Source organism: Grammomys surdaster, unplaced genomic scaffold (genome assembly GCF_004785775.1).
Source record: "Grammomys surdaster isolate TR1022 unplaced genomic scaffold, NIH_TR_1.0 1162, whole genome shotgun sequence".
NCBI classification, from domain to species: Eukaryota; Metazoa; Chordata; class Mammalia; order Rodentia; family Muridae; genus Grammomys; species Grammomys surdaster.
In genome coordinates, this window is record NW_021605581.1 from 961894 (window position 1) to 975923 (window position 14030).

The 14030-nt window shown below is 36.5% G+C and overlaps 1 protein-coding gene across 1 annotated transcript in view; it reads left to right on the top strand.

The window, feature by feature from the left end:
* Ddx10 (DEAD-box helicase 10) overlaps positions 1 to 14030 on the top strand; it is a 142951-nt gene that overhangs the window by 82340 nt on the left and 46581 nt on the right. The window contains exon 16 of the mRNA XM_028783611.1: positions 4008 to 4064. Within this exon, the coding sequence (XP_028639444.1) occupies positions 4008 to 4064 (57 nt within the window). The remainder of the gene's footprint in view (positions 1 to 4007; positions 4065 to 14030) is intronic.

Below are 14030 nucleotides of genomic sequence, written 5' to 3' on the forward strand. Positions count from 1 at the left end.
ATTTTGTCTTTTTGCTTAGCATAAAATGGTTTCTCGGTATCAATATGTTCTCAAAAATGAAATTTAAAAAAGGAAATGAATTAAGGGAGACCTCAGTTATTGAGCATAATAATGTTCAGGTACCATTTGTACCTACTCTAGTCTTTTGTCTTTGTCTCATCACAGACTCTTAAATAACAGAGAAAAAGGGACTTCTCAGTATCCATTGCCAGTAATCCTGGATTACTGTAATTCTCCTCCTGTTTTTCTTTCTGCTTTTCTGTTTGAAGGGCTTTTCCTCTTTCGTGAATCCAAATAGCTTTATATGATAGAGGAGCTTCAGAGAGAGAATAGGAGAATATGAGTGCTGTAAAAGGTAAAATTTCCAATGATTTATTTCTGTTTTTCCTTTGTTTCACTCAAATATTGAAAGATAGTTGTTTTTTAATGTACCCCACCTCCACATACGCAGAAACGTATACGTCTTAGCCATATGGCTTCACTTCCATTTTTATAAGTCTTTGGTTCTCTCTCACCTATATGATGTCAATAGAAGAAACTGTCAAATGAAATACTGTGTTTGCATGTACATTGAGTTAATAACTCACAAGCTTGAACTTTTTTCAATTATTATTAACATTATCATTATGTGTGGACACACATGCAAGTGCATTTGCATGGAAAAGGGTTTTTCTGATGCACACATACCAATGTTATTCTTTGATATCTTTGAAGGTCTGTTTTTAGATACTCTTATATGCTAGAAGAAGGCAGGTTACTGAATAATTACAGTAAATTTTGTTTGCTTGTTAAATAGTAACTTTTTGTTTGGTTTAGGGTTTTTTTTTGATTTTTTTTTTTTTTTGCATGAAAAGCCTGATAAAAATTAAATACATAAAACATTTAAAACATTGTCAGGAGAAAATAACATTGAAACAAAAGACTTTATTATTAATAAAACAGTGCCACTTGTACATATCGATCAGAGAAGACACTGTGTATGACCCTCCAGAGTAGATAATAGAGGAGCGTGGAGCATAACAACATGCCAGAATTGACACTGGCCTCACAGATGCAGGAGTCTTAGGCTCCTCGCTCGCTCACTGTGTTACCTCCTTAGGCTAGTGGCCTGACTCTATTGATTGCCCATCTTTTCACCTGTAGAATGGGGAAGGATTTATAAGTTCTGACACACCATTTAAAAGTGACACATACAAATTGCCTGGCATGTTGTGATAATTTTGAGGTATTCCTTTTTGCAAGAAAATAATAGTAATGTGCAAACAGACAAACATTTTTGTGGAAGTATAATGCAGTTTTGGGTACATTCTATAGTTGTTGAATATCTGATATAGCTATAGTTTCACAATTTGGTTAAGAAAAAAACTTAACCATTTTGATTATTGTAGAGTAATATAAAATATAGTTATTTTACTGCAAGCCTCTAGGTTGGAAATACTTTTTGGGTAGGTAATAAGATTAAATTGTGCTGTTATTTAAGGAGAAAGAAAAAAGACAATTATAGATACATACGTCTGCAAGTTAAAGACAGCTCTGAAACTCGTATAAAGCATGAGTTATTTCAGTTTTTTTCTTTAATAATACTACTTTTGCTCCATTGTGTCTGCATTTAGTCTGCTGCTGGTCAAAGAAAATCAGTAACTAGTAAAAACTACATAGACTTTTTGGTTTTTGGAGAAGATTGTGCTGTTTTTGTAAGTTTAAAATGACATTCTTTTTTACTTTAGCGAATCATTTTGTCTTGAACTTTAATACTGTATGTTTTTTTCCCCTTTTTTTTTATAATTTATTTTTTCTCAAATCGTAATTCATTCACACAGGGGTTATAAACACAGAAAGGCAGGATGTGGGGAAGGGAATGACACTGGAGTGTGGGTGATCAGGAGGAATACAGATATCATCAGAACCGGGTATCAGCTGGATGAAGGTTCAGGAGACAAGTCACTATGACTCTGCCTATGACTTACTTGTCCTTATCTAAGTTGGTATTGTCTGCCTAGGCTACCTATTTACAAGGTCTATGACTACTCAGGCTTGTAAGTTTCCACAAAAGCTGCCTGTTTACATTAGCTTATAGCCATCTGTTTCAATGTTTTTCCACTGAGACCCAAGACTTGGTGTTAGTATACATGTATGACAGGCCTATTGCTGATTTTAGGTCTATGGCTGATTTTAGGCCTTCAGTGGGTAAGCAGGGCTGCCCCTGACATCTCCTCCCTTCTCTAAGTATAGAAGGACTGTGGCAATTCTAAACTTGCGAAGGCGGGGATAGAGGCCTGACCTCCAGTAATTGAAGGGGACCTTGTAATGGCTCCAGTCCCCCTGTCGTTGTCCAGTGAGGCATGAGGGCCATACCCGTCCCTATGTCTTTTTCCCGGAGAGGGGATACTTTTGACATCAACCCCTATGCAGTCAGGCTTGTCCCTCAGGGAACCCAGATAGATATTTTTATCTTTTATTTATATTCCCTTGTAGTGCTTAGCCTGGCAGCCTAAGCAAGAATTCAGATCGCCTGACAGAGGGGGTTCTGGGTGGCCCCTCTCTGCTTGGTCTAGGGGCAGAAGTCCCCCCTTTTAGGTTGGGTGGAGATGGGTTTTGGAAACACCCTGTATAAAGTAACAACCTCATCTTGAGTCTCGTGGTCCTCCATAGCTAACTTATGATAATGTATCTGAGTAGGTTTTGCTACCAAATTATTTATCTGTTGTATCAGAGTTAGTCCGCCTATTTGAGAGCCAGGGACCAGCAGAAAAAAGCAAAAAGAACCCAAATAATGGTCCCAAGATGGGAGGAAATAGGGTTGACAACCTTGGAGAGGCTGAAAACCAATTCTTGTACCAGCCTTCATCTGTCTCTTTCTCTCTCTGATTTTTCTTAGGGTCTTCACTACCTGTTTCATGCTCTCTTTAACCCTCCTTGTCTTGTCTATGTAAAGGCAACCTTCTTCTTCAAGAGCTGTACACAGTCAAGTGCTGTACACAGCCTTTTCTATTGTAATAGAGTAAATCAAGTCCAATAAGGATCTTTGCGATTTTAGGAGGTCTCTTCAGACAGCAAAATGAGGGATTTCTTCAGATTAGTGATGTCAATCTTTAGCTTTTTGATGTTTTTGTCAGTGGCCCTTCAAAGGTCTGAGTAGTGTAAATTCGGAGGCCAGCATCTGGATTAGAACTTCTAACAGCAGACATCACGGGTGATTCATTTTTACCTGGAATGCTGCCTGAGTTAAAGATCCTGGGAGTCCCTCTTTCTCTCAGTTTTCTGGGGTTGGGTACAGAGCTGCTGCCTGTGACCTGTTCTATGCTTGGGCCCAGACAGGAAGTCTTTTTCCCCATTTTTTAAAACCTATTTTGTGATCAGTGGAAAACTAATGGTGAAATTATAAAGCAATTTAATAAAATATGTTTCATAAGAATGACCCTTTATTGCTTTTGAACAAATATCATTCTTAAGAACCAAATCTGAGAATTTTTTTATATTTTGTTATTTCTGTTCAGACTGAGGACAAGGGAAACAATCGTGGTTGTATTTTTACTTCTTTTTCATTTTAGTAGACAACATTGATTGTGTACTAGTCATGTATCAGATATTGTACTTATAATCTCTATATAATATAGATTATTAAATACATGTTTCTTTAATTTTCCTTTTAGACTGAACAAGAAATTGTAAGTAACTAAAGAATGTGTAGTATATGGTTATAGAATTGAGATATGATTCCGGATTTGACCAATTTTTAGTCATTAAGAATTGTTGCCAGGTGGTGGTGGTGGTGTATGCTTTTAATCCCCCCTTTTGGAGGCAGAGCCAAGTAGATCTCTGAGTTCGAGGCCAGCCTGGTCTACAGAGGAGTTCCAGGAGAAACTGTGTCTCAAAAAAAAAAAAAAAAAAAAAGTCGGGCTAGTCCCATAGTATTTTGTTTACAGAGTAAAATTGGAGAGTGTGTGCTGCTTAACATGTACTGTCTAGAAGTTTTCATGCCTCTAAGTCATCTTTTCTTTCTGTAGGAAAGACGCCTAAAAGAAAGAGAGGCCAGAAGAGAAGCCAACAAAAGACAAGCAAAGGTGAGGAGGGTATATGTGTGGGCGTGCATCTTCATCTCTGTAGTCTTTTGTTCTTTTTTTTTTTTTTAAAAAAAAAAAAAAAAAAACAGGTCTGTTAAGGTATTTGACAGAGAACTTTATATAAAATAAACACAATCTTTTGTAATAGCAAAATTGTTCTAAATCTATTTTTCCATATACACTTACTTTTTGTGTTTATTTTTCAGTACCAGGGCATTCTGGATTTGAGCCTTTGTAGCCTAGTCTTTACTTTGTCATTTGTTTCCTTTATAAAGGGTTAAAAATTCTAAGCTAGCGTGCAGTCTGGACTTTGCCTGATCCTTCTGACCACCTTTTCTATTAAATACAGAAGAAAGCGTACTTTGTGGGCCAACTGAAGGATTTGCATACTTGTCAGTTTTAGGCTAAAATATGGCTTATTCGCACTCAATTGGATAATTTGATAATAGATTACAGTGAGATTACAGTTGCTTTGCTTCACCTCTGAAGACCTAGATGAAAACACTCTATATAAGCTTCAGTATATCTCCAAAACATGTAGTTTGCCTGGAATATATATAATGTATAGTTGTAAGCACCATCCATGTGCAACTTTTACTTTTAATCTGACATGCTTAACATTGAGAAGGTTTCAGCTCCTGCATTCTGAGGGCATCTAATAGAAATGATACCTGGAACCCAGAGTCAGATACTGAATTTCATTTCTCATGTGCCATGCCTGACTAGCCATGATTGTTTTTTTCTTGGCAGTTAGCAAATGTCTGACTCACTGAGCAAGCTCACCATATTCTTTGCTCCCAAACTCTTATACTGGCCATAGCATTTAGGAAGCAAGTCAGAGATAACTGCTGTAGTTTTGAAATGGGAAGCAATTATTATATAGTGTAAAAGGAAAAGACTGCTTACATTCACTGTTAAATAGCAGTGTCTTTAAAAGTCTATGAAAATGAAAGTTCCAGAATGTACAGCCTGACTATTAATGCTTCTGCATAACATGCAAGTTTGAAGTGTCATGGCCTAGAAATTTGGATCATAGGAACTGTAGTGGATAAATAAAAGTCTAAGAAGAAAATCTTAATCTTAATGAAAACAGTTGATGTTTATTGGTATTTCTTGTTCAGCATTATATAAGCCCGTTTTGTTTTATTAATAAGCCCTCATTTCCAGATAGGAAATGTCATGTTACTCTGTTTCCTTTGTGTTTTTACATCTGTGTGTGTATAGTCTTCCTTTGTGTTTATGGGTCCCTTATTTATAGAGTTATCCATCTATAGACCAGTAGTTAAGCCTTCATTTATAATGAACATATACATTTCCTTGCATTGATTTTTAAAGAAGATTTTATTCTTATTTATGTGTTCTTGTTTGTGGCTGTGTGGGAATGTGTGTATATGACTGCAGGTGCCTGTGGAGGTCAGGTCTCCTAGAGTTGGAGCTATAAGTGGTTGTGAGCCACGTGATGTGAGTGCTGAGGACTGAATTTGGGTCCTCTGGAAAGTAACAAGTGTTCTTAACCACTGAGCTACCTCTCCAGCCTTTGCCATTATTTTTTTTTTTAAAAAGAATTTAACAATTGCATACAACTTAATATAGTACTGGGTTTTATAACTCTGGTATCATCTAAAGTATAGGGACTTGGACATCTTCAGGTTTGGGTGTTGAGGATGGATAAGAAACTTGTCTTGGAACTAGTTTCCTTGAGTCTTGAGGGAAGACTGATTAGTATAATTTAGTTTTTATATTTGTTGATGCTGTGTTCTTAGTCTTTCATAATGGTTTGAATTGTAAGAAGTTATTTTCACTTACTGGACTGCTTCTAAACTCCTTTTCTTTAATTTTCCTAATAGATGAGTGACTGTGCTTAGTTTTGATCCTCTCTCTGTTGGGGAAGAGAACTTATGGCCAGTGTTAATTTTTTCCAATAGGGCTGATCTTGAATATGAACTCGTTGATGAAACCTCCCTCCTCTCCTCACTTTTTATGTTTTTACTGTGTGTCTGTTTTATGACATCCAGTAGAGGACTTCCTTGTCAGAGGAAGGTCTTGTAACTGTGTAGCCATGAAGGAGCATGCTGGGAATTAATAAAAGGGGGCAAGGCTGTGCCAATGATAAGGTTGTCTCATCTAGGACCTTTAATAGATGAGGCTTTGTCTTATAGTTGCTGAGCATAGTTGAGAAACCTCCATAACACAACCCCTTTCTGGGGGTGGAGAGATGAGAACCATCTCCTTTGAGAGTATATTGTGGGCAGAGTGGCCAGTTTTTAACCAGTTCCCTGACATTCCCAGTATACGGAGGTAAAATGAAAGCCTAGTGAATTCTCTCAGAAACTTGATAGTATTATTTTGATAAAGTTTATATTTGATCTGTTGAAAGAAAAATATGAGGGTGAAACTTTCATGATGTTTTTCTGAGTACCCAATATTTAGTGATTCGGGAGATACAGGTTTCTAAAATCAATCAGTCAATCTGTCTGTCTGTCTGTCTGTCTGTCTGTCCATCCATCGATTCATCCATCCATCGATTCATCCATCCATCCATCCTTGTTTTTTAAATATATTAATTGTGTGTGTGTGAGAGAGAGTATGCATGTGTACACATTACAGTGCACATGTGCAGGAACAACTTACTGGAGTTCTCTCCTCACTCTATGGGTCCTGGGATTATATACAGGTTTTCAGGATTGGTGTCAAGCCAATGTACCCACTGAGCACTTTACTGGCCCAAGATACAGATCTTTTCGTTAATGAAAACGTTCTAAAGTAAAGAAATAAACTGAACAGGAGGACTGCTTGGTTTTCAGCTAACAAAATTAAATATAGTTGTCATGATGTTCAACAGAGTACATTGATTTTAGACTTAAGAGAATTTCTTAGTCTTTGAAATATAGCTCATTATTTAACTCTCATTTAGCTACTTTCCTGAGGTACTGGCATTTGGTCACACGTGCTGATTATAAGAGCTGATAGCTGGAAGGAGTTTTGCAGTTATGTAAAAAAAGAAACAACAGTGCAAAAACTTGAAATATACCCTCAGACTTGACAGGGCTCCCATAACTTTAAAAAGAAGGAGGATTTATTAAGCACAAGTATATTGTTGATGAAATAGAATATTGCTGATAAAAGAACAAAGAGAACAGTGTAGAACTGAAACACTGGAAAGTGACATTATATTGAAATTTAAAACAATTCATATATTTTGAGGTTGAAGTTCTACATTCATAAATCTTTCTGGAATGAGGTATTTCTGCTTCCCCAAATGACAAAACTCTTTTACTGTATTGTAGTTTTCCTTCAAGAGTAGTCTGCTTGATAAGTTTCCCAAAGACATAAATGTGGTTGCAAATGCCCTTAATCCCAGACAGGGTTCTGCATTTTATCTTTAAAGGAGGGGGTCAATGGGAAATGAGAACAGATACATGAACACAGCTAACAAAGAATAAGCTTTGCACTGATTACTTCAGAGTGTTCTTGGTTTTGGAGGTGAGTGATAGGGCAAAGTGATTTCCTATTTTGAAGAATTTATGGTGTCTACTACCTCGTATGTTAGTGGCAGTAGATTTTGTGAATAAGGAAGAGTTTTGAGGATACATTTTTATTTTTGTTGTGTGTGGACTATAGAGTTACAAAACTTTATTGTTTCTTCCTTTTAAGCCATAAAGGCTTTTGTTGGAGAGCACCATAAACTACTGCTGCAAAGAATCTAAAGTTAGTTTCTAGAAGAATTTCTCCCTGCAAATAGTCACGTATCTCTAAAATACCACTAAGAATTTGTCTTTTCTCTCTGACATGTTTTTTTTTTTTCCCTCTAATGAATTATAGGTAAAAATACTTTGGAAACTAAAATTTTATTTCTGTTATTATTATCAACAATAAGTGATGTATCTTTGTTGTATTTTCTTGCTTTGGGAAAAAGATATTGTCAGGTATCTATAATATTTCATACAGAAAGGATTTTCTTTTCTGTGTTTTTTTTATTATTATTGATATATTAAAGGAGTGAAAGATTTTACTTGAAGATAACTCTTGAATTTGTTATCTTTATGTTGTGTTGATGTAGCTGTCCTGCAACATCATCTGGAGTGCTTTTGCCTTTGAGAATGCTTTCATCAAGATTACCTTTAATCAATAAGTTTATGAAATAAGGTGAAGCATTATAGCCATTCAACTTTTGAAAGAAGCTTGACTCAGAAAGTCTACTTACCTGACTTAGATTAGATCATATTTAACTGGTGAAATGAAAACATTGTCAGATTTCTGTCTTAGGCTGAATAAAGGTCTTTTGGCCTTATTTAGGGGTTTGTTTTTCTCTTGAGATTTTTTCTTTAACAAATCCTACTTGTATTGCTTTGGGCAGTATGTAGGGTGTTTAGCAGGGAGTGGTAGAATGAGTTCTTGAATTTATCTCTGGTTCTTCTGAACCACTGGAGATTTATATGCATGTGAATTCTTCTCCATCATTCTGGTTCCCTGAGCTTTACTTTTCCTTATTAATGCAAGCATTTTGGAGAAATGTTGGTAATCTGCTATAGTGACTATTTGGCTATGCATTGTGCCATACTTCTGGTTTAGGTAAATAACAAAGAAATGCATACATGCCATGCCAAAATCTGTTCAAATAGTAGTTATAATTATCAAACATTGGAAATTAACCAAATTATATAGTAGATATAGCCAATACATTGCAATATTATGTATCTGTCATTGCTACTTACTGTAACAGGAACAAATTTCACAAATACAAATTGAGCAAATAAGACAGATAGAAACTTAATGTATAATACTCTATGTAAAGTCTTTCTGGAGCATTTCTCTAACATTTAGTGTTAGAGTTAGGATACAGGACTGATTTTAGGGGTGGGATATTACCACTGAAAAAGATAGGATAAATGTGGGAGATTTCTAGGGAGCTTGAGTTCTGATTCCTAATTTGGTTGGTTATGTGGTTATGACCACTTATCAGACTATATGCTTGTGATTTATGCATGTTACTAAATCTATAGAATACTCATTGCCTTAGCAAAATACCTGATAAGAGCTACCTTAGAAAGAGGTCTTTATTCTGACTCATGGTTTGAGGGAACAGTCTATCATGGTGAGTAAGGAAGCCAAAGCAGCAGGAGCTCCAGGCAACTGCTCACATTGTGTTCGTCTTCAGTCAAGAAGCAGAGCTGAAATGTCCATACTTAGCTTGGTTTCTTACTTTTTATTCAGTCCTGGACCCTGGCTCATTGAATGCTACCACACTCATTTAGGGTAGGTTTTGAATTCCTTCAGTTAATCTAATCTAGAGAATTTCTTATAGATTTGCCCAGAAATTAATTTTCATGGTGATAACCACCACACAGCATACTTCAATTAAGATTTTATTTTTAATTGAAAATGAAGAGGAAGGTTAGATATCTATAAGTACTGTCAGCTTAGATGTTTAAGTTTGGAGATTCTTGAATATAAGATATCATGAATAACTTTTATAAGTAATAAGAGCTATAACCCCTAAAAAGGGTCTTAAAGCTCTGAAAATTAGTAATTTATATTCTTCAAATATATAATTTTAAGATCCCCATGTTCCAAGAAATGTAATGATTCACCTTCTGAAATTTATACATTTCTCTCAAATAAGAAAATTAGTAGTTCTTGTAGGTCTGTACTTTAGAAAATGCTACAAAACAGTACGTACATGGTCTAACAAAAATCATAGTGCTATCTGTTTGTGGAAGATGATTACTAGTAGATTTAGTATTGATTGTTTATTTTACCCATCTTGATTTTGGTCTGTGTGCATCACTTTCCCACTTATTACAGGCACATTTCATTTTTACTTCATAAAGACATTGTTTTTTTTTTTTTTCAACATTGGAAATATACACTTTCAAGTCCATCCATTTATTTATATTAATTCAACTGTCTTTGGAAGCCAGAAAGTATATCCTAAGAAGAATTCAGTCTCGTTGAATTAAAAAAACAAACCAACCATGATTGGTATATAAGTTGTAAACATGACTACTACTGAACCTTTGTTTCCTAAAGTTCTCTTACCCTTAAATGTTTTGCCCTTGTATATACAACTGCTACTTGGTGTTTTGTAGAGCTCCTTTGAGAAAAACAAAATGAAGGAAGAAAAAGAACAAATATTCCTTAAGTAAAGGTGGAAACATTAGAATGGATGAGAACATCCATGCTGTGAATTCTTCTCCATTGTAATTATCTGATAGTAGGTTATGGGTCTTCCTTAATCAGTAACTGCCAAGCTCCCAAGTTGCTCTCAGAAGAACATGAGGTTTGGAAGTTCATTTCTGGCCTATAAGTTTTGTGGTGCAGGACGTATCTTTTTTTTTTTTTTTTCTTTTTTTGGTTTTTCGAGACAGGATTTCTCTGTATAGCCCTGGCTGTCCTGGAACTCACTCACTCTGTAGACCAGGCTGGCCTCGAACTCAGAAATCCGCCTGCCTCTGCCTCCCAAGTGCTGGGATTAAAGGCCTGCGCCACCACTGCCCGGCATATCTTCTTAACTCAAGTTTCCTCTTTTGTAATAACAGCAGTGATGTAGCCTGCATTGTCAGCCTTCCAGGGCACTTGTGAGGATTATACGTCTATGTGGTGAGCTGTGATCACTTTTAAAGATGCAAATTATTGCTAGCAGCACTATTATATGTGTCCTTTAAGATAAACTTACTCCGAGATCAGTGGAAGCCGGAGTGTGTTGTCATTAAGTAGCTGAAAGGTGCTTCAGCTGTAGAGACCCAGCACCTTCCTTCCTTAGTTTCTCCCATCTAAATGTTTGGGTGGAAGGCATATTTGCATGCATTTATATGGTATGCATAATTAAGATACTAGAACCATTCTGCTAAGAGCCTTAGATCTAAGTCAAAATTTCCTTCTTTATAAATTCTTTATATTAAAACCTGAAGTACTTTAAAGGGTAAGAATCCCTTTTTGGTTCAATTTATGCTTCCATAGGAGATTGTCTATGTGAGGGTAAGTGTACCCTCTTGAATCAGTTCAAGCTCAGCATCCCCAGCATTTTTTGTCTTTATAAGAGTTTTTAGAGAATATGTTTTTGAGATATCAAATATATCAAATTTTACTGGAATGCAAAAGGGTAACAGGAGTCCTATCTAGTTTGATGAATAATAAAGGCTATTAGATACCAAGAGATGGGAAGATCCTGAAAGGATTCATCTTTTTGCTCTCTAGTCTTGAAGTACCTATCATGTGTTAGTCCTGATAATGACAAGGTAGAATTAAACCTGTTCTTGAGTAACTCACAGTGTAGTGAAAGAAATTTGCCTTTCTGAGCCTGGGCGTATTTCACTTGACATGATGATCTCCAGTTTTATTCATTTTTGCAGGTGGCATAATTTCATTTGTGGCTAGATAAACTTTTATTACTTATATCACATTTTCTTTAGTTATTTATTAATGGGTATTTAGATTAATTCTGTAATTTGGTTAAAAATAATGCTTAAATAAACGTACATAATTATCTCTGTTGTACATTGAACTAGATCCCTTGGGTTATATCCCCAGGTTTCTTAGAATTTATGACCATGTGAACATGAAACAGTGAAAAACCCTTTCCCAGTTCAGTTCTTTACAATGAATGAGCTCAATTGGGGAAACATTTTTTCTTCACTGTTTAATGTTCAAATCTGAAAATACTAATATTTAAATGTCAGAGGAATCTCTTAGAATAACACGTATTTGATGTTCTTGAACCTTTCCATTTGACATATTTTATCAAATTTTTATTGAGAAAAATTTTATTAGTATTTGTTGGGGGGGGGTTCTGGTACCCTTCTGAAGGTCACTTAATGTATAAACATTGCCCTAAATGTGAACAGACTGTGAGTCATCACTATGAATATCAAACAGAAGACTGAAAAAAAGTGTGTTTAAATGTATTTACAGATCACAAAATCTCAATTTTGTTCTTGCTTGATATTCTGTAATTTGTCCAAAAGATTGTTTTGTATTAAGAAATGTTTGGTAGTTATTCTAGTTTCTAAAATTAAACTTTTTATGAAGTATGCTAAACCTGTTAAAATAGTTTTACAAGTATTTTGACAGTTAATATTTTTACCTTCATTGTAGAGAATTCTGGTAAAATGTGGATATATATTAGAAGGCTGAAATTCAAGAATTCTGTAATCATTTATGTGTTTTTTTCCCTACCTGTCCCGCGCAACCTCCCGCCAGCAGGAAAGATGCGGCACACTCAGGATCCTTCTGCAGTATAAGCTTTAATGCATCTTGAGAGGGAGAGCATAAGCTTCACAAACGAGGAGGGACCCCAAGGGCCTAAAACCCTTCCCTTATATAGAGAGCTAAGCTCGCCTGGGACGTGGCAGTCTCTGATGGGCTCCTGTTGCCTCAGGCCACATGACGTGTTCCAACTGTCAGATTAATCAAGGCGGGAAAACCTTCCAGCGCATGCGCACAGACTTGTTAATGGCAATGATGTGATAAGGATAGCTTCCCACACCTACCTACAAAACTGGGAATAATTTTTAGTGTTTGCACACTTACATAATTGTGTCAAATTCTTATAATTTTATTCTGGTAAATTATCTAAACTAATAAGTACATATCTAACAGGATACCTTACATATCAAAACTGTGATGTGGCATTGTCACTTATGAATGTGTTGAGTTAGAATCATAGCTACTATAGGAGCCCTGAGGCCTCTGGGCTACCTGTTGGACACACCTGGCTAGATTCCTTTGATAACTATATTCGTATAGGCAGTTGCCTCTTTGACATCTCTATTTAAGGTTTTAAGTGAAAATCTCAATATCTTTAACTACAAGCTTCTCATCTTTTTGCCCCAAATGTTATTGCCATGATCTTCCTTACCCAGGAAATGATATACCTATCCTTCCATTAGCTGAACAGAAATCTTAGAAATACTGTTGACTTTTTGTTCACACTCTACCAGAGCTTATTAGAAAGTGCTATTTGTTTTAACTTAATAATTGGAAATTTGCTATAGCTCAGATATGTCTGAAGTTATTATTAATTAATAGTGCTATTTCATGGCTAGAGTCTTTTATCCTTTATTTTTTTAATTGCTTTATTTATTTACTTTCTAAATATTGCCCCTCTTCCCAGTCCCTCCTCCAAGAGTTCTTCACCTCATTCCCTCTTCCCTTTGATTCTGAAAGGGTACTTTCCCTTTCCCTGGGGCATCAAGTCTCTACAAGATTAGGCACATTCTATCCCACTGAAGCCAGACAAGGGAGTCCTCTACTACATATGTGCCAGGGGCCACAGACCAACCCATGTATGTTCTTTGGTTGATGGCTTAGTCTCTGGGATCTCCCATGTTCCGGGTTAGTTGATACTGTTGGTCTTATTATGAGGTTGCAATCAGTTCCTTCAATCCTTCCCCCAATTCTTCCTTAGGAGTCCCCAACCTTAGCCCAGTGGTTGGCTGTAAGTATCTGCATCTATCCCAGTCAGCTGCTGGTAGAGCCTCTCAGAGATCAGCTATGCTGGGCTCCTGTTTGCAAGCATAACATGGTATCAACAGGGTTTGGTGCCTGCCCATAGGATAGATCCCGAGGTAAGCTGGTCCACTGGATAGCCTTTCTTTTAATCTCTGCTTCGTTTTTATCCCTGCATTTCTTTTAGGAAAAATTCTGGGTCAAAAAATGTAAAGGTAGTTTGGTGACCCCATCCCTCCACTGGCAGCCCTTTCTCTCTACTGAAGGTGATTGGGGGATAAGACAAGGGGATGAGTAGGAGGGAAGGAAGGCTGGAGGAGAAGATGGTCTGCCAGAGATGGGGCAGGAGGAAGAGGAGCCTGCAGGAGATGATCTTCTGTGGAATGTGGAGAGATACTGGGGAACTGGATTTGGAGGAACAAAGAAATCCTGCTTCCAGGGTTGTGCATAGCTTCCCAGGGAAATCTGGATTCTGTTTTAAAGAAAAAGTCCAGCTATTTTCCCCTCCCCTCCCCTCCC